General features: G+C 38.1%; 1 protein-coding gene across 1 annotated transcript in view; it reads right to left on the bottom strand.

Annotated features, from left to right (window-relative positions):
• Positions 1-18830, bottom strand: part of GLIS1 (GLIS family zinc finger 1) — a 290507-nt gene that overhangs the window by 37259 nt on the left and 234418 nt on the right. Inside the window, exons 7-8 of the mRNA XM_087719642.1 lie at positions 12145-12255; positions 8494-8626 (exon numbers count right to left, since the gene is read on the bottom strand). Coding sequence (XP_087575768.1) covers positions 8494-8626; positions 12145-12255 — 244 coding nt within the window. The remainder of the gene's footprint in view (positions 1-8493; positions 8627-12144; positions 12256-18830) is intronic.

Raw genomic sequence — 18830 nt, 5'->3', positions numbered from 1 at the left:
AATTACCTCAAATATTAATAATTTAAAGCTGAGAATTTATACTCTAATCAATAAACTCTTTTGTTTGGAATGCACATGGGTTGTTTATTCTAGAAGTATAGATCTATTAAATTGCTTTCTAGGGATTACATGGTCATAAAAAGAGTGTTTTTATTTAGTATTCACAATTACAAACGTAACTTCAATTTAATTTAATTAATTAATTTTTCTACACTTTTCGGTAAACTTATGTTCTAAGGTTTTTTTTAGAAGTTTCTTATTCATGGAATGAATTTGCACTATACTGTTAATGTTTTTACAATCAGTTGATTATTTTAACAATTATCATCTATTTGCACATTAAATATTATTTTCCTTTATCTTGTGCAAAAATGGGGCATCCACTGAAATAAAAGATCTTAAGCAGATAGTTCCAAGTAAGGATTACAGTTTTATCTTGTATTTTTAGCATGATGAATTGTTTTGGCTGCTATGCAATATCAAAAAATTATTTTAGCTAATTCTATATAAGAAAAAAAGATTGAGTGTATTAGTTTATAATACAATACAATAATACAATACAATAATACAATAGCAGAGTTGGAAGGGACCTTGGAGGTCATTTAGTCCAACCTCCTGCCTAGGCAGGAAGCTCTATACCATTCCAGACAAATGGCTATCCAACATCTTCTTAAAGACTTCCAGTGTTGGGGCATTCACAACTTCTGGAGGCAAGCTGTTCCACTGATTAATTGTTCTAACTGTCAGGAAATTTCTGCTCAGTTCTAAGTTGCTTCTCTCCTTGATTAGTTTCCACCCATTGCTTCTTCTTCTACCCTCAGGTGCCTTGGAGAATAGTTTGACTCCCTCTTCTTTGTGACAACCCCTGAGATATTGGAAAACTGCTATCATGTCTCCCCTAGTCCTTCTTTCTATTAAACTAGACATACCCAGTTCCTGCAACCGTTCTTCATATGTTTTAGTCTCCAGTCCCCTAATCATCTTTGTTGCTCTTCTCTGCACTCTTTCTAGAGTCTCCACATCTTTTGTTCATCGTGGCGACCAAAGCTGAACGCATTATTCCAAGTATGGCCTTACCAAGGCATTATAAAGTGGTATTAACACTTCACATGATCTTGATTCTATCTCTCTGTTTATGCAGCCTAGAACTGTGTTGGCTTTTTGGCAGTTGCTGCACACTGCTGGCTCATATTTAAATGGTTGTCCACTAGACTCCAAGATCCCTTTCACAGTTACTACTGTTGAGCAAGGTACCACCTATACTGTACCTGTGCATTTCGTTTTTCCTGCCTAAATGTAGAACCTCACTCTTTTCACCATTGAATTTCATTTTATTAGATAGTGCCCAATGTTCAAGTTTGTCAAGATCCTTCTGTATCTTAAGCCTATCTTCTGCCATCTTATCTACAATGTCTAGACATACATCTGGGGTACCATTTCTTTTTAATCCCTAACAGTTAACAAGTATGCAAAAATCAGATGTCTTTTTAAACTAGTGGCAATTTGTTTTAAAAATTGTGAAACAAGCTTCTTTTGCTCTCCAATGTGGTTCATACAACAGTACTTCAAATTTATTGGACAATTCAGAGAATGCTTACCAAAGGCTGGTTTCATAATGTTAGAAATGTAATACAGAAAATGGAACATTAATTTATAAAGTATGGGCTTGTCATACAGATGATACATTTTTGTTTTGAATTTATGGACCTAGAACTACCATTTCTATCTAGGAATTTTATATTATTTAAATTATCTCGAAGCAGCCTTTATCAACAACACTAAGGTGATTATTATACAACATTGGAAAGGAAAATCTACCTAGATTGCATTTACAGATTGTTGAAATGTATGGATTCTTACCAACCTATAAATTGATTCTTTAAAAAAACGATTTCTATAAGTTTTCTCAACATTTGTGGGCATATACTATAATGTAGCATGTATAATTTCTTTGGTATTCAGTTCATATATAAAACACTTGAATTTAAGTGTCATATGTAAAATAAAGCAAAAAAAGAATTTGATGTATTTGGGGTTAGCTGTTTAAATACACACCAAGTTCTTTTGCTAGCATACAACAGTATAAATCTCAGATAAGAACAGAAGGAAGACAGATAAGTCAAATAAGAACAGAAGGAAGACCTCTAGTTTAGATATGAAGTCACAATAAATATGACTACACTGTGATAACATCCCATTGATTGTTTTATTGGCAGCTTAACAAAGATCTCTCATGTTTACAACACAGTGTCTATTTAATTATTAATTATTAGAGAGCCAGTTTGATCCAGTGGTTAAGGCATAAGGCTAGAAACCATGAGTTCCAGCCCTTTTTTTGCCTGTTTTTGCCATGAAAGCAATCTGGGTGAACTTGGGCCAGTTATTTTCTCTCAGCCCAATCCACCTCACAGAATTATTGTTGTGGAGGAAACAGGAGGAGGAATGTATGTTTGATACATTCATTGCCTTGAGTTATTTTTAAAAATAATAAAGGTGGGATAGAAAGCAAATATGTAAATATTTATAACAGGCTCTGATTAGGTGCATAGGGCCCTATTTGTATGGGATCCTGTATAGGCATTCTAATAAACATTCATAAGTTGGGCACTAAAAAGCAACCATTTCATACTCATTTAGTTCTATAAAGTTGCGTTTAAAAGGGGCTATACTTTTCTCCCATAAGATTTAAAGTGTCCCTGAAAGGATTGACGAGGTTTTTAAATGGTACACATGCCAGTTTATACTAGGCTTATTTGCTTACCTTGATAAATAACGTGCCAATGAAATGAAATAAAATAGCAATTTTAGGACATTATTCATTATCATGACTAAGAAACATTCAATGCTGCTAATTTGCAGAAAATACTTTTAACTGGTATTCTGGGCAAATTACTATTTGTCTGTTCTGTAGAAACTATGTAATTATAGTAAAGCAAGGCCACTGTAACATAGGCTAAAATTTTGTTTCCCTGGACAGATCCTAAGGACCAAAATATTTAGTTATTTTAGACCCTCTGTGTATTTTCAAATGAGGAGCAGTCACTTACTATAGGTACAATGTCCTGCACCTAAGCTGCATAAATGCAGGCTCCTGGAATATATCTTAGCTGTGTATGTTTGTATGTGTGTGTTTCCTGACACATTAACCGCTTCAGATTATAAATACGTGTAATCCATCAAAATCTAAATGGCTTAACCTTTAGCACTAACATCTGTTAGAAAACTAGCAACATAATCATCTGGGCTAAAGGCTTTTTAGGGATTCTGCCAAGTAAATGCAAAGATAAAAGAAATAAAATTGTAAGTTCAGAAAAAGCAAACAAAACAAAAGTTTTCAACACTGTATTATTTTCCTGTAAGTCCCACAAACATCTCAAAACTGAGGTCAACATCGCCTAGTAGATTGTTAACACTCTAAGGATATGATTTGCTGAAAACTATTCTAAATCACAGTGAACTACTTCAGAGAAGATTGTACATCACCTGAAGTAATGTGGATCTTTCTCCAAAATCAATCAAGTTACTCCAAAATGATTAGAACTTCAATAAAGGGATTTAGGCAATACAGAATCAGATAAAAATGACCACAGACAGTCGTGGAATGCAGTCTAAAGCTGGAGGAGAGAGAGCAAAGAGATCATGAAGCTTGGAATATTTGATATTCAGGAAAAGGATGAAAGCAGACCCTCCCTAGAAAGTCACAGAGTATATCTAGTAGTTAGCAGACTGTTGCATTAGTCTGGCAAGATTTCTGTCAATAGGTGAACACAGTAAAGTAACTACTCAAAAGTAAGTATACATGTCATTTTTGGTTCCTTAGGCCTTACATAAATCTTGTCAGATTACAGCAGCACATTTGCTGTCTTTTTGTTTTCTGGGAAAGCCCTCTCCCTTCTGCAATTTGGGAATAGATTCCACACACACATACACAGCAAAGGGAGAATGGAGAATAAAAAGTAGATTGTGATGGACAAACGTTGTTTTTACACAAGGAGTGACTATATAGCCTTTCACTATATTTATAACTATCTGTATCTGATGGAAGGTGCAAGTACAGTGTTTTCCCAAAAATAAGACAGGGTGTTATTTTCTTTTGACCCCTGAAATAAGCGCTTGGCTTATTTTCAGGGAAGTCTTATTATTTTTAAGGTGCAGGAGGCAGCGAGTGTGGTCACCTCATGGCTGCTGCTGTGTTGCAATATTTTTGGGGAGAGCTTATTTTCAGAGGAGAGCTCGTTTTAGCACATGTGCTCAAAAACTTGATTGGGCTTATTATCCAGGGAGGTCTTATTTTCAGGAAAACAGGGTAGAAATGTTCAGAATCTGGTTTACGATCAGCGCTAAAATCTGCTTTCCCCTGCTTTTACTGAAGATGCTGCCTGTCTGCAATTAAAAAGGGAATCTTTGAGTTACAAGTAGCTGGAAGAGAATGACAACAGTGCTGTTTTCTGTACTCCTGGCTCATAACGTAAAGAAAACCTTTCAATCAACCTGGGTTTCCCCATGAAGCAAAGTGAGTAAAAAAAAAACCCACCACCTCTCTGCCTAAAAGCGGGTAAGGGGAGGAATGCCTGGAAGAGTTTACAAGCAGGGAGATGTTAGATGGACTGATGAACTCAAAGCCATAATGATCAGATGTGGTCTTCATTTCTCTGCAGCTAAAGAGTGAAAAAGCTCCAACCCATTACTCCGTGCACAAGCAGCTTGAATGCTAGAATCTTGGTTGTGTGCCAATTATTTTAAGAAACTGAGTTTTGCATCATATACTTCTTATATGCTTATGAATTGACAAAAGGCACCTTTATTTTTGTGTGATATTTTAATGAGTACAAAAAATGCTGTTGCTACACCTCTCAATAATGTGTTTCACACCCACTCTCTACATTAATATTTGCAAAAATACTGCTCATTTCTTCTAAAATTACTTAAAACTACTGTTTAGTAATAATAATAGCACTTGCATTTCACCTACTCTTCCAAAATTTTGGAGATTATTTTTTAAAGCCCATCTCTAAAATATATGTCACATTCATATAAATTGCTTCTAAAGTGATGGGAAAAGAAGAATCCCTTTTAACTCTCTGCCAGGTTCTTGGGAACAATCCTTCCCTTCCATCAATTCTGGATAAATTTGTGGAAACTTTATTCTCTCAGGAGGGGCTAACAATTACCCAGTCACATTTACTAAAAAATAAACAGTTTAAAATTTTCTCCTAAAAAAGACCTTTACACTTAAATGGCCCACCATATCTACAAATATCAATGTATGCATTCTTAATGTATTGTAATGTGTCATAAAAACTATTCTGACTTTTTTGGTCTGAAAACTGGCAAGCTTCATTCACTCAGAAAACATACCACATTCGTAAATGTTATCCATATCACTTAAATACTTAAACAAAACATTTTAACTGAGGGTGGAGATTGGTTCTTCGAGTTTGTGGCTTGGTTTCTGAATATTTCTTTACCAGACTAGGTAACATCTTTAGCGGAATTTAGGGGGTGTCAGTGTTGATGTTCTTCTGCTTATAAGAGCTTCATGTGATCAGTAAGTCTTGGATGGGGAGGTCGCGTCAAGTGAGAGTCTTATGATGGATCTTAATGTGACTATCACGTGCCATTACCCACACCTGACCCATCATAAAGCCCATCACAAGATCCTCACCTGAAATGACCTCCCCATGATCTGACATGACCTACTGATCACACAAAGCCCTTATAAGCAGAACATTGACACTGACATCCTCTAAATTCTGCTGAAGATGTTATGTAGCCTGGTAATGAATGTTCGGGCACCAACCCACAAGCTCAGAGAACAAACCTTCACCCTCATCCTACACCCAAGCTACAGATATTTGCCACTATCAAAACATTATAACTGTTGGCTCATATTCCAGAAAGTTAGTACCCTATACTAACTTTTGGATTTTACAAAGATTTCACTTTAAATTTCAGGTGAAAATGTTACATCCAAAGATATCTGAATTCATTTTTTTCTTCTAGCTGTGTTTCAAGCTGGATTTATTGCAAATTAATTAAAAGATGTGAGATAGTCTCTCTTGTAAAACTGATATAGTAGCAATAGCTTTCATATAGAGAATTAACATACACATGGACATACGGTGGACTGTAAATTATGAGAAACAATTCCTTTAAAACAGTAATATGTTGGGAACAAGGGAAGGTATTTGTTCAGTTGGCTCTTGTTGGCAACAGAGAGCTGGGCTAGGTGACCTCTCTGCCTGGTTTAACTACCGTATTTTTTCAGAATATAAGACACACTCCCCCCCCCAAAAAAGAGGATGAAAATCAGGGTGTGCCTTATGCACTGAATATAGCATTTTTGGCCTCCTGAAATCCTGCTGCCTTCACAAAAATGGACATGCAGAGGGTTTGGGAGGCCTGCAAAGTGCTCCTGGGGGCAGGGGAGGGCAAAAATGAGCAAAAACAGGGCTGTTTTTTGCTCATTTTTGCCTTCCCCCCAGCCCCGAGGAGCACTCTACGAGCCTCCTAAAGGCTATACATGCCTCCTTATTTTTTGGCAAAAACTGGGTCCGTTTTTGTGAAAAACTAAATGTTTTTTGCTCATTTTTGGGGGGGGGGACAGCCCCCAGGAGCACTCTACAAGCCTTCTAAAGGCTATGCATACCCCCCTTTTCTTTGGCAAAAAACAGACCCTTTTTTGCAAAAAAAAACAACCAGCTGTTTTTTGCTCACCTCCCCCCCCCCCCGCCAGAGTACTTTGCAGTACTCAAACTCTCTGCATGCCCCGTTTTTCACAAAAAAATGAGGTGTACAAAGAGTTTGGGAGGTCTGCAGAGTGCAATTTTTTTTTTATTTTTATTTACCTCTTCAAAATCTTGGTGCATCTTATACTCTGAAAAATACAGTAGGTTCTTTTGGTGTTCTTCACATAAGGATTTGCAGTCTAAATTTTCTATGAAGCAGCAGTACTGCATTAACTTTAACGATTTTGAAATGCAGCACTGCAAAACCAGCAACCACAAGATCACTTTTAAAATATTCTCTCCTTTTAGCCTAAGCACATGGGGTTGCTTTGAAATGCAGCATGACAGCAGTAGAATCACAGAAAACATCTCCAGATGATAGCTTTGTTCTTGGCATATTTAAAATATGCAGCAGACTAATCTGAAGGGGAAAGTTTCCAGGTAATCTAAATAAGTAGCACTCTATTTCTTATGCTAGGATTTCTTTTAAAACACATTTTAGAACAAACAATTACTTTCAACGAGAATAGAATGAGGAATAGTATAGATTTGATGGTACATAGTCTGCTATGTATACTACAAAGTAATTTGATTCACTGGTGCTAATAAAGTAACCTTCCGATGGAATCCTACTATAGCTTGCAATAGGACCTGGTGGCCAGAGGTCTATGTTGTTCTATGCTATGTTTTTCAAATATCTTTTGATAGTTTGACATCTTCCCTGTAAGGTTCTGACACATTAGTCTTGAATTAATAGCTATATTTAGCCAGGTATTACTTAAGTCCCACTCCAACTTGGTGTTCTCCAGTTGTCTATAGCACATGTAGATAACCTGAGCTCAAAATCATGCCAATATGGCAATCTGGGCTACGAAGTATTTTACATGACATGGTAAACCGACTGCTTTCAGACAGCAAATCCTAGATTGTTAGGAATTCTGCATTATGTGATCATGTACATACAGTATGAAGGGCATAGTTATGGAAAGAGTTCTTAATGGAACTTGTAAAAAATGCAAGACCACAGTTACTGCTTCTGTCTTAAACTACTGTAACTGTTAATAGAGACATGGCTCAGTGGCTAAAATGCTGAGCTTGTGGATCAGAAAGGTCGCCAGGCGGTTCAAATCCCTAGCACTGGGTAACAGAGTGAGCTCCCATTATTTGTCCCAGCTTCTGCCAACATAGCAGTTTGAAAGCACATAAAAATGGTGGGAAGGTAACAGTGTCAATTACAGTTTAGTCATGCTGGCCACAGGACCATAGAGACATCTTCGGACAGCACTGGCTTTTTGGCTTTGAAACAGAGATGAGCACCGCTTCCTAGAGTTGGGAACGACTAGCACATATATGCGAGGGGAACCTTTACCTTTACTGTCTAAAACAATAACTCAAAATAATGCCATCAGTTATATCAGGGACACATTTCAAAATATAAGTTGATTATTTACATATTTATTTTGACAGCACGATTATTAACAAATTATTTTAACCTTACTTTTGAATTTCAGGTCTGAACAATTTGATTATTAATGAATTGTTTTAATTTTACTTTTGAATTTCAGGTCTGAACTGAATTTATTACATTCTTTATTACATTCTTCCTCTCATATGTTCTTTGGTGTAGTATATCCTTAAAAAAATCCTGAACAGTATGCTGATATGTTTCTTCAAGGCATCTAGCAAGCTTTATATTTAAATGGAATTTGCATCCAAGTTCTCCATGGTGAATCCTATTTATTGTATTTAAAAGAAATACTCCCACCTGTAATGAGGCCATGATGACTCATTGATCTCCCACACTTCCCATCCAAAATGTGTTGTGAAGAAGGATGAAGCTGCTGCATAGTTAAGCATTCACTTAATATTTCTTGTTCAGCATCAGAATAGAAATGTATCTATAAGAGGATATAAAACAAAGAGATTAAATTTCAAAGAGTAGAACTCAAATGCAGCTAATTTAATGCATATGGCTTTTTGCCCCTAGCCTATACATATATGCAAGAAACAAAACATCATTGTTTCCCTTAGTTCAGAGATATATTACGCACTTGGTGCTTCTAGTTTGGGTTTTCTTGCATATGCAAATTTATCATGCTAATCTATCAACATCAAGTTGATTCTTAGAAAATTACTATGCATTTTATAATTTTACGGAGTAATTGAGCTGCACGGTATTTGTCTCTCAAATTTTAAGTTCTGTTTCTCAAAGAAATGCATCAATTAGTAACTGTCCTGGTCAGAATTTCCTAGATAAGGAAAAATGTTGGTACTTATCAGATTAAAATGACCAAATTGGTAGGCTGTTGCCCATGTGCAAAAGGTACTGCTGATCTGCCAGCTGTTTTCCATGTAAATTAATGCACTGGCAAAAGTGTCTGAAGCATGCGCTCTTCACAAACCACAATGTCGATCATATTAGAAACAGCAGGAGAGGAGAATTAAGAAAGAAAAGCATTTCTAATTCTTTTTCAAACATACTGATGCTGCCAAGTTTTTGTCGTAACACAAAGCTCAAATTACCGCCAAATATCTATGCCCTGTTATGGCTGCTAATAAATGGTTATTGTTTTGAAGTTTATAGAATTCAATTCTGCCCTTCTCTTGGCTTGGTTATTCTAAATTAAAAGATCTAGGCCAAGCAGTTTAGCCTTCAGTCTTACAGTCAATTTATATAAACATTCAATATTCTAGAACAAAACCAGCTAATCAAGGTTTATGCTATTACTACTACTGCTGTAAATATTGCATAACTGCTTAGTTTTCATCTAAGCATAAATTTCATTAGGGCAATGCTGCTTAAATAAAGTAGGAAGTAAAGGGTGAGTGTTGAAGCAGATGTACTGCATGCAATAAAACATTTCAGGTTGAAAACTTGAGGATGGGGGAAGCTTGCTTCAAAACCTTCTAGGTCCTTGGTTCTCAGAAAGCTCAGCTCAGGAAAATATTGGTACTAATCAAGGCATTTGATAGAACTATTCAAGAAAGGAATTAAAATATGAAAACCTCATTTCTTTTGTATCTCATTTCACACATGTACAAAGTGGCAAGAGGCTGCATGGTTGCATCTGTCATTGTGATTTATTTTTTTTATCCACCCCCCCCCCCCAATAACTCTGACGTGGGTGTTTCAGATGCTGGATGCTTTATTAGCCTCTTTCAGGAATAGGACATTTTCCTCATAATACTCAGATTGTGGCTTTTTTTCTTTTCAGAAAATTCATTCATTTTCTCTTCCTGATGGATTCTTGAAAATGAAATGTTTGACATTTGAATAGTGACTTTTTTTTTCAACTCACTTTTATTTTTAAAAATCTACTATCGTTTATCATTTCTAAGGATTGTTTTTCCATAACATACTTTTAATTTGCAATGATCAGTATTGCTTTTATTTTCACAGATCACTGCAGTATTTCTTATGAAAGATAACCAGAATACTTAGTTGCTCAAGGTGAATAGGTAAGAAAGTCTTGTTCAACTGAACATCAAAGTAACCAGAAATCCATTGTCATATATAAATGACACTTAAGCAGATTGGAATTTGTTTGATTACTTCAAGTCAGCTTATGACATAGGAATACAAAGTATAAGAAATTTATTGTGAATAAACAAACTAATTGAGATTTGTTTCTTAATCTATTGTAAGCGAAGTGTAGTAAATGAACTACTAATTTTATAAATTAAACTATTAAAGCATTTTTGAAAACAGACAACTATGATATTGGTTCAACTTCTTCTGTTTTATGCTTTATCTTATTGTGTTTAAATAAAAGTGCACATTTGATGGAAGAGCAGTTAGTAAGGTCATCGGGTCAATAAAAATACAAAATCCAATAAAAGGAAAAAAAGAAAAGTCCATCACCAAAGAGAGAAATCAACTTCTATACTCATTCACTAATAACATTCATAGTAGATTTCCATGGCAATCACATGATTGTGAGGTTCTTGGCAACTGGTCACTCAAAATACAACTGCGTGGTGTGATAATTTTATTATGATGTTTAAAGTACTGTTTCTGAGCTGTTATAACTTTGAACAGTTGGTACAAGGACCAATCATAAATCAAGGACTATCTGTAGACAAGATTCAGGATCTGATCCAGAGGTGGGTTCCTCCCGGTATGGTATGCCAGAAAAGGTAGTGAAAATCTGGCATACTGGACCGGTAGTAGTCTGGCCATGCCCACATACTGGCAAAAGAAAGAATATCCTGTCGTACCGTAACTGCGCCGCAGTGTAAGGGAAGTGGGTCTTGGGAGAGACCTTCCCGCCTTCAGACAGCCTGTGTGGGGGAGAGACGCGTTGGCCTGGTTTGAATGCAGGCTGGTGGTTTAGTGGCCAGTGCCTCCTTTGTTCATTAGGGTGGGCATAGAAAGAAAGGAGGTATGCAATAGCTGAAGGTGAAGATGCTTCCCTTCGCCCTTGGTGGTGGGGGGCGGGGGCTGCTTTATCACATATCTCCTTCCTTCCCTCAGCTGCTATTGCTGGGGTGCCACCAGGACAAGCAAGGGGCCATAGAAAGAAAGGAGGTGCACAATAAAGCAGCCCCTGCTGTCAAGGGTGAAGGGGAGTTCCTTCGTCCTCGGGTATTGCGCACTTCCTTTCTTTCTCCACCTGCCCCAATGAGCGAAGGAGGCACCCCATCCACGTTCAAACCAGGCCCTCTCCTCTCTCCTCACATGGGCTCTCTGAAGGGAGAGGGAAGGTCTCTTCCAATACCGGCTTCTTTCCCTCCCTCCTGTGATGTCAATCCGTAGGGGGAGGGCACGGACCGTTCGGCAGTGGCGGAGAAATGGAGGCTTCTTTGCCAGCCTCCCACCTGGCAAAACAGAATTTTTTGCAAACTGGAAGGGATGTGTGTGTGAGAGAGAGAAAGGGTGGGAGAGATAGAAAGAAAGAGTAAGAGAGAGAGAGAGAGAGAGAGAGAGAAAGAGAAAGAGAAAGAAAGAAAGAAAGAAAGAAAGAAAGAAAGAAAGAAAGAAAGAAAGAAAGAAAGAAAGAAAGAACTTATGAACACAATTGAGCCCAAAATTTTGGTTGCTCAGCAAGAGTGTTGTTAAGTGAGCTTCACATTTTACAAATTGACCACACCCACCCAGTCACATGACCACCAAGCCACGCCCACAGAATGGGCCACTCCCACAGAATAGGTAGTAAAAAAATTAAAACCCACCCCTGATCTGATCAGAGACCAATTTATCAAATGATCTAAATGTAATTAGGGGTACAATGTCCTCATGTCCAATAGTTGCAAGCAAAAGAATGTGTCATTTAAGACAAACACTCTGGGTTTAAGAAAATGAATTGGGATCCTATTCCTGTAGCGAAATCACTGAAGGAAAAAAACAATATCCACTCAGTTAAACTTAAAGAAAAATGTTTTTTGGAATTCCTGATCTTTGGAAAGTTGGTCTTACCTTCTTACGCACCTGTTGTTCTTTGGCAGAATGAGCCTTCACATGTTTTCTAAGGGAACTTGGGTCAGTGTAACGTTTAGAGCATCCAGGAATCTGGCAAGCATACGGCTTCTATAAGTACATGGAGAGGAATAAGGGGAAAAATAGATAACATGGAAATTACATTTGCTTTGAAAACATCTTCAAGATATGAACTATTATGTTAACAAAATAAAACATTAATATTCATTGATGATGTTCAAACATGCTGTAAAGCATTTAACTGTTGTGTTCAGCTTGAAACTACAAATTACAGGTGAATATATATAAATATATGAATACATGCGTACATATGTATGTACGCTCCCTCCCATATTTTGGCATACCAGGTGCTTTGACATAAAGGTCACTTTTTATTCTCTTTTATTCTCTTCATTCTCAATTTAGCCAAAATGCTTTACATCTTTGGGAATTTAACAAAATTTTAATAAAGGCAACTGGATAAAAGTACAGTAAAAAACCTGAACTATACAATGATTTAATAATGTTTTATATATTTTATTCATATCATTTTTAAGAAGTACCCCTGCTGTCTCCAATACTCAGAAACAATACATACAATTCTGCAGATATTTTATCAAGTTTTCAAGGTCATGCATCCTGAGTTCCTATGAGCAACCCACAGATAGAAAACACCAGTTCTATATGATATAGTATTTGTATATGAACACCATTGTGTTCAATCCTAGTGAATATCGCCTGGACAGCTTTGAAAGAATTTATACTGACATAAATCGGTATTTAAGCAGTTATAAAATGTATTTCTCAAAGTCAGATTTTTAAAGGAAACTTGCTTTCTACCTTATATGCATATTTTATCTTTTATTATCTATTACAATGATAATATGATGTTCTATGGTTGCATAGGACTTAATCCTAGCTAATTTAACCAAGGGATTGTAAAACAAATTAGAGGCAGCCCTGATCTGAAATATTTATTCTTTATTCTGTTTACATGGTGGCCCCATCATTGCTCTCTAATGCCTGTTATCCCACAGTATGGAAGGCTGAGCTATCATACCCAATCTTAGGATGATTATAGAACACCATCTTAAAGCATTTTTGCTATAGTTTTAATACCTTTTCACTGGCACCTAGAAAAGTTCTGACAAAATTAAATGATTTTGGATTACAAGGTTAATAGCACTGCCAATATTGAAAAATCAGTCAGCTTGCTGCGTTTTAAAAAGAAAATGTACATGTAATCCAGTTTCAGGATAGCCTGAGACTTAAATCTAACCTAATAATCTGCTATTCAATCAAACCAGTACATTCTAGCAGGTCTTTGTAATTATTTACAGATTCTCTTTCAGAGAAGATAAATGACAGATTGACCTGCATCTGGAATCTGAAATCAATTCCACATGCATTTAATAAGAAATAGGCAGTCCATATAAATCCCTTTTCTTTGTAGACACCTCCAAAGGAATAAGTAGTCCTGCTTCTTGTGCTAGCAGGAAATTTCCGAAGGAATAATAAGATCATTCACCAGCTTGAGACTCCAAAGGCTAACCTGATATGTACCCAAAAACATGTATATGAAAGTCAATTTACTGAACACAGAGACAACTGAAATTTGAGGAAGGATGGTGGAAACCATTAAATAATTCCTTAGTGGAATTAACCAGGTAGAGTTTTACCCTGCAATGGCAACACATTATTAAGGATAGGAAAACTAGACCAGAAAAATTCCATCCATATTAGTCCAAGCCTTTTCAATCTCACTGTCACACAGTATTCAGTTACACAGCTCGCTTATAAAGGAAATTGGCATTTAAACTGTCATGAACAGCCAGTTTTGTGTTACATGCATTTGAAGCACTAACATCAGCATGCAAGATGCATTCTAATTTACTATATATTCAGTAACCGAAAACAAAAACTGCTAATGTGATACAAAGCTAAAATTCCTGGGAAGATCAACAGGATAAAAATGGATGTTATCTTGTGCAGACTATAAATACCGCAAAAAAAATGTAAGAATAGGTTCAGTAAGAATAAATAAGTTATTAATAAAAGGTTAGTTAAAATTATTACTGTACCTTTTTGCTGATTAGAAGTATTTCAAATAGGAAGGAAGAATATGGAATAAACAAACAAAGGAAGAAATAGGAAGAAAGGAGGAAAAACAGAATAGAAAAGTTAAAGAGGCTCTTTGCAATAAGACCATCCAAAAATATACAAGGAAAGAGAGGGACTTGCTTCTGTGTACATCACAGAGTCTACAAACTGCTTTGAAGGATACAACTGCCTTCTCCCTCCCTCCCTTCCACTTGTATTAATGTCAAGACATTAAACTTCAAAAAGGTGCATCCTATATGACATATTAAATTTCAAAAGAGCCACATTTTAGAAGTAAATTACAAATTCAAATCCCTAAAGCTGATTTTCAAATAAATAAAACATTGTTATTGTAAGCGTGCTTGGGTTGGAAAATGTGACTGAATGGCTTGTTTGTTTTTGGAAGGCATAATGTACATTACACATTCCTTAATGCTGCACTGTCTGAAATGTGTAGCTAGTTTGAAAGTAAATATCAATTAACCTCTAGGTTTCTGCCATATAAACACCCAGCCAAACATTAAACCACATATTCACCTCTTTCAAAAAGACAAAGGGAGGACTTATGAGCTGTGGAGCAGTAGCTAAGATGATGGGTGATTGAACAAAGTAGAGGCTAACATGACCTGGGCAGCAGAGTAACATTGCCATTTTCCCTACTCCAATCACTTCAAGTATCTTAGAAAGTTAATAGAACAATCTGTTGTAATTGCCTCCATGTACAAACCCCTTTATATCTCCTGTTGATCTCTTTTTCTTGCAAGTGTTTTGGATTATTTGTATTAATAATGTTTCATTATTATGAGGTATAAGAAAAAAAAGGATGGAGTAATGCATTCTAATATTCCAAAGAGTTAAGTGGATACATGTGCTAATGTCGGAGGGGCAGGGGGTGGAGAGACTTATAATGTTGTAAACCATGAAAAGAATTTAAACAAAAAGGACTATTGGTTGAGGGTTCACCAACAAATGCGCGCTCGACAAAAGCGTGCCGATGAAACCGCGGCGAGAAAACCATGAGGTCGAAATCACGCCGACGAATGAGCGCAGAAGCTCGCTGACAACAGCGTGCCGACAAAAGCACGCCTTCAACAAACAACTACTAACAACCTAATAACCCTAACCCTAAACCTAACCCTGAACCTAACCCTAACCCTAATCTTTACCTTAACTTAAATCACGCTTTTGTGGATGCGGTTTTGTTGGCGCGTTGTTGTGGGCGCGTTTATGATGTCGCGGTTTTCTCGCCGCGGTTTCATCGGCACGCTTTTGTCGTGCGCGCATTTGTCGGGTTACGTTGGTTGAGAATGCCTATTTTAATTTTGAAAAGTGCTTTTAGATGAACCTGGGAAATGTCCTAAAAGTACAAATTTGTTTCTGCACATTATTCACTAATAAGGCAGAAACAAAGTCAGGAAGAGATAAGGAACTAATTTATTCACTCATTCATTCAGGTGACACCTTTATAGAAATGTAGGTTATATGAGCAAATGGTGGGTGGACCATAGAAAAGAATTAAATGTATTTAGAGGCCAATTTTCTTCATCTGGTGACCTACAGATGTGTTTGGCTATCAATTCTGAACTGTTATCCAAAATCTATAAAAGACAGCCGATGAGGGATCAAGCATGCATGCTTTCACTTTTAATCTTGGGCAACAAAATGCATTTTAGTTTGAAACATGGCCTGATATTTCAAATAATTCATGGAAAAATTTCAATTTTTTTAAAAAAAACACACAGCCAAGATTTTAAGTCGACAAAGAAACATTTTCAAAGATATGTAAAATATTAATATAGATGAAGACAAATCAATTGCATGGAAAAATAGTAGAAAAGCAAACTTGGTGATTCTCTGTAGTTGATATATTATAACCTTCCTTAACCAAATGCTCTCCTGATGTTTCGGGGGGGGGGGGATTCCAGGATTCCCTACCACTATTATCAATAATGCTGGAAGTTGTAGTGGAAAGAATAAGAAATCAACTATATCTATACATAATATCTGGCTATAATACTTTGTTTTCTGCTAGTACTATTCTAAAATATTAGGTAAGATTTCTTCACCCCAATATTTTATATACTTTGGCCGACTCTTTTATCTGATGAATGGTAATGTTTTTAGTATGTTATATTTTGAAATGATTAAAATTTAAAAGTCTAACATTATGTTAAACTATCTAGAACAGAGGTGTCAAACTCATGGCCCATGGGCCAGATGTGTCATGCGCTGGCCATGCCCACCCATTTTAGGGGAGAAAGGGGGGAAAGTTGTGATATGTCACATGACAACAGCATATTGTTGTGAGTTTGACACCCCGATCTAGAATCATACGTTAATGAAGAGCAATATACATAAACCCAATAACATGGAAAACCGTGAGCCATGGTGTTACAGTGGTTAGAGTACACTACTGCATGCTAACTTTGCCCAAATTCAGGAGTTTGTTACTGACCAGCTTAAGGTTGACTCAGCTCTCCATCCTTCTGAGGTCGGTAAAATGAGGACCAGATTGTTGGGGGCATTATGCGGACTCAGTAAACCACTTAGAGAGTGCATTATGAAGCGATATATGTCTAAATGCTATTGCTATCTCTGGATTGTTACTAATACTTGCTCTATTTTCTATTTCAAAAGAGCGTTGGTCCTTACCTAAACGTTTCTTTTCAGTAGACTAGAGGGATGGCCTACACGTAGGATATTCTGAAAGCCTGATTGGTCCAAAGACTGAGGGAAAATTCTTTTAACCTCCTCCTTTCCCCGTTGGCTCCCAATTCCTCAAAGACAAATGACCAAAGCCAAGCTGCATAAAACAGACAAAGAGACAGAAGGAAAACCACCCGACCACCCTGCACCCCGCTAACTAGCAACTAACTAATTGGGGTGGGAAATAGCCCCTCCCTCTCATCTACTGAAAAGAAACATTCAGGTAAGAACCAACATTCTTTTTCCAGGAGACTCGAGAGCGGGGCTACACATTGGACATGCCCAAGCTCAGTCCCAAGGAGGGAACCTAAGACTCAGGGGAAGGGGCGATCACTACCTGCTGAAGAACCCTGTGCCCAAAGGACGCCTCAGCAGATGCAAAAGCATCCAACCGATAGTGGCGGATAAAGGGGGTCGGGGAAGTCCAGGTGGCCGCCCGACATATATCCTTTAATGGAGCCCTCGTGGCCCACACCGCCATAGCTGCAGCACTCTGTGTGGAGTGGGCGGTGATACCCAAGGGGCCGGCCGGCCCAAAGACTCGTAAGCAGTGGAAATGGCCTGACGTAGTCATCTGCCAATTGTGGCAGATAAAACCCTGGCCCCCAAGGAGCCAGGCTGGAAAGAAAAGACCGTTGGCTTACCTAAACGGTCGTTCTCTGGGCGCTGCGGGAGAGTCCAAGCATGGGTTAACAGAGTCTATCTGCCCTAGGACTGAGTATCTTTTTTTTGACCACGCCTCCCTTTGCCTCTAATATCTCAGTTTAAAAACGAATAACACTCCGTTAAGGACCACCTCCACAGATCCTTGAGATCACCATCGGCCATCATGACCCTGGGCGGGTTTGCACTCTCCCGCAGTGTGCAGAGAACGACCGTTCATGTAAGCCAATGGTCTTTCTCCTGAGCGCTGCTTGGAGAGTCCAAGCATGGGACATACCCAAGCTATGATGTCCCTGGGCGGGGAGAATTGTTAGAGTCCAGAGCCTCTGCAACTTTCTACAATATTCTTCACCCCAATGAAGCTTCGGCCAAGGCAAAGGTGTCTATCTTATAGTTACGGATGAAGGCCGTGGGAGACGTCCATGTGGCTGCCCTACAGATGTCAATGATCGACGCCTGGGTCACCCACGCCGCTGATGTGGCCGCACTTCTCATAGAATGAGCAGTCACCCGGCCCGGAACTGGCTTGGCTTGAATCTCGTACGCCAGTTTAATTCCGGCCAACAGCCAACGGCCAATGGTATGTGACAATGCTCTTCGCCCTTGCGACCTGGGATGAAAGGAGACAAATAACGCTTCAGAGCATCTAAAATCTTTGGTCCTCTTGATGTAGATGCCAACTGCATGTCTTAAGTCCAACTTGTGCCACTCCCTTTCTCTGGGATGTGATGGATTAGGACAGAAGTTGGGAAAGATCACTTCCTGTGATCTGTGAAAGAGTGAATTGACTTTAGGTACAAATGTAGGGTCAAGCCGTAATATGATCCTATCCGGGTGCATAATACACAGGTCCTCCCTGACCGAGAGGGCCGCTAACTCTGACACCCTCCTAGCTGAAGTGATCGCGAACAAGAAAGCTGTTTTAATGGTCAGATGTCGAAGAGATGTAGTCCGGAGCGGCTCGAACAAAACCCCCGTTAACGCACAAAGGACAAACGGTAAGTTCCATGATGGATATTGATGTACCGTGGGCGGCCTGATGTTCGATGTGCCCTTCAGGAATCTCTTCACTTGAGGGTGTTGGCTCAAGGAACGGGAGGAACCCCCAGAGAGAATGGTGGACAAGGCTGCTACTTAACGGTGCAAGGTGTTGGGGGCTAGGCCCTTGTCCAACCCCACTTGCAGAAAGTCCAGCACTTGCGGAATAGATGCCTCTC

The sequence above is a fragment of the Thamnophis sirtalis genome, unplaced genomic scaffold (genome assembly GCF_051295495.1).
Source record: "Thamnophis sirtalis isolate CommonGarterSnake01/CBP01778 unplaced genomic scaffold, rThaSir2_p1.2 scaffold_7, whole genome shotgun sequence".
In the NCBI taxonomy this organism is placed as follows: domain Eukaryota; kingdom Metazoa; phylum Chordata; class Lepidosauria; order Squamata; family Natricidae; genus Thamnophis; species Thamnophis sirtalis.
Note: the sequence above shows the minus strand (reverse complement) of the source record. Positions and strands in the feature narration are given on the sequence as shown.